This window comes from Alexandromys fortis, unplaced genomic scaffold (genome assembly GCF_014885135.2).
Source record: "Alexandromys fortis isolate MF-2015 unplaced genomic scaffold, M_Fortis_MF-2015_v1.1 scaffold_1771, whole genome shotgun sequence".
Lineage (NCBI taxonomy): Eukaryota > Metazoa > Chordata > Mammalia > Rodentia > Cricetidae > Alexandromys > Alexandromys fortis.
Window position 1 is genome coordinate 108 of NW_026069654.1, and position 2,560 is coordinate 2,667.

General features: G+C 41.3%; 1 protein-coding gene across 1 annotated transcript in view; it reads right to left on the reverse strand.

Moving 5' to 3' along the window:
• Positions 1 to 250: 250 nt before the first annotated feature.
• Hikeshi (heat shock protein nuclear import factor hikeshi) overlaps positions 251 to 2,560 on the reverse strand; it is a 4,087-nt gene continuing 1,777 nt past the window's right edge. The window contains exons 2-3 of the mRNA XM_050133754.1: positions 1,612 to 1,730; positions 251 to 564 (exon numbers count right to left, since the gene is read on the reverse strand). Of these exons, the coding sequence (XP_049989711.1) occupies positions 510 to 564; positions 1,612 to 1,730 (174 nt within the window). The 3' untranslated portion in view covers positions 251 to 509. The remainder of the gene's footprint in view (positions 565 to 1,611; positions 1,731 to 2,560) is intronic.

The window sequence follows — 2,560 nt, forward strand, 5'->3', positions numbered from 1 at the left end:
CTTGAGTGCTGGGATTAAAGGCGTGCACTATCACCACCCGGCATAATTTCCCCATCTTCAAACACATTTTTGACATTTTTCAAAACCAATTGTGAAACAGTTGACTTAAAGTTAACTTTACAGTGAATCAAGCTCGTAATCATTTGCTTCTGGCTATGCTGGGGCACACGAGACCCTTAAAACGAACGAACCAACCAAGTCAGCTTCTCTAGCAAAGTACTGTGTGATGAAGAAAAGGTTACACATGCAATGCATTTCAGATACTACTACTGTGAGTAGGTTTTATTTTAAGAAATGAATAACAGTCGATACAAAACGTTTGCTCCAAGAAGTATTTCACACTTCTGAGGGGAAGGTAATCAATACTGAACATTTTCCTCGTTCGGTGTTTCTAATGTTTATAGGGGTTTGGGGTAAGTTTCATAGTCACTGAGCAGTTTTGAAAGGTAGACTTCATGACCCCTTTGACTTCATGCTTTTAAATGACACGACACATTATTTTATTCCAATTATGTTTTCCAAAAGAGCGGGTTCTGTGCCAGTCGTCTCTGGAAGTTCTCATACCTAGGAGAGAAAATCCAGATTTGTGTAAGAGCATTTCCATCACAATTTCAGAGCTCACCAAAAAACTATAATAAAAAAGTAGAAAGTAGACCAGGCTGGCGTCGAACTCACAGAGTGAACTGACCAGAACTCATTTCTGTGAGTTTGAGGCCAGCCTGGTTTATTGAGTTAGTTCCAGGACAGGCTCCAAAGCTACAGGGAAACCCTGTCTCAAAAAACAAAACAAAATAAAAAGTAGAAAGCAACTCTGGAAGTTATCACTATAAAAGCATAAACAGTGACCAAGGATGAGATGGATTGACAGCTCTTGGCAGAGAGCAGCGACCACCTCCACCTCCGCAATCAGACGACAGATGATCAGACGCTAGAAAGTCAAGGAAAGGGATCACTGCAAAGGGCAGATCCCTGGAAGCAGTTTGCTCAAAGCCACAGCCGCATTGGGGCAAAAAAAAACACAAACCCAGTATACCCTGGGGCCCCTTGCTAGAGCAAAGTACCACCTCCTATAAAGCTTCCTGAACAGCTCCCCACTGGACATTCAAAGTGAAAAGAAATTCCTACAAAACATAGGAAGCCAGAAAAAAAACATCTACTAGTCACATGTTCACAGTGCAGTGCAAGCCACACGATGCCTGGTATGCTGACTTTCAATTTGTCTGTTAATGTTTCTGAGTTATTTTTAATTTACTTGTAAGAGCATTCTGCCTGTATGCATGTATTTGTACCAGGTGTGTGTTATCTACTGGAGCCAGAAGAGGACATCAGCTCCTCTGAAACTGGAGTCACAGTTGGTTGTGAGTACTGGGAACTGGAACTCCGGTCCTCTGGCAGAGCAGCAAGTACTCTCATAAGTGACAGGATACTTGGGGTATGAACTATTCCAGATCTGAACGCTACAGAACATATAATACTGATATGCAATATATTAACATACGTTGATATCCACAATAAAAGACTATGTTTACCTCTCAAAGACAAAAGACAGTCACAGACAATATATACGTAGTTACTAAAGCCTTACTACTAAAGACTGAAATTGTCAAATACCATTTCAGAACCACATTCGCTGGGATGAACATTTCAGATGGATTGGGTGTCATCTGGGCCTGAGAGAGAGCAAATGATGAAGCAAAATTGTAGAAGTTGTCCAACATCTTCTGTGTGAACTGAAAAGTTAATAACTGATGTTAGTGAATTATATTAAATATTCAGTTTAGGCCTCAATACTCTTATTAAAAGTATTCCTGTATCAACTTGGTTCTAAGGAATATAAGCTCTATGACAGCCAGGTGTGGTAGCACATACTTTTAATTCAGGACTCAAGAGATTTCTATCAGTTCCAGGCCAACCTGGTCTACACAGTTTGGGCCAGCCAGTGCTAGAGACAGGGGCTCTGCATTTATAGTACGTGGTGGAACTGAGAAAGACCTAACACAGTCTGGTGAGGAAGGCTTAGGTCGTCGTGCGGTGATTTGGTCTGCAGGAATGAAGGGAAAATCTTCCTTCGAAACGCTTTCACATCAATGTCTGCACACCCTCTAACACACTCTCCTCCAACCACCACCTCTACGAGGTCTGGGTCTTGACAGAACTATAAAAGCTTAACTACTGAGCTGAAGAGAGAACTCAGCAGTTAAGAGCACTGGGTGCTCTTCCGGAGGTCCCGAGTTCAATTCCCAGGACCCACATGGTGGCTCACAACCATCTACAATGGGATCGGATGCCCTCTTTTGGAATGCAGGAATACATGCAGACAGAACACTTGTATAAAAAATAAATAAAAAGGGCTGGAAAAGATGGCTCAGTGGTTAAGAGCATTGCCTGCTCTTCCAAAGGTCCTGAGTTCAATTCCCGGCAACCACATGGTGGCTCACAACCATCTGTAATGAGGTCTGGTGCCCTCTTCTGGCCTACATACAGACAGAATATTGTATACATAATAAATAAATATTTAAAAATAAATAAATAAATAAATAAATACTTAAAAAAAAAAAAA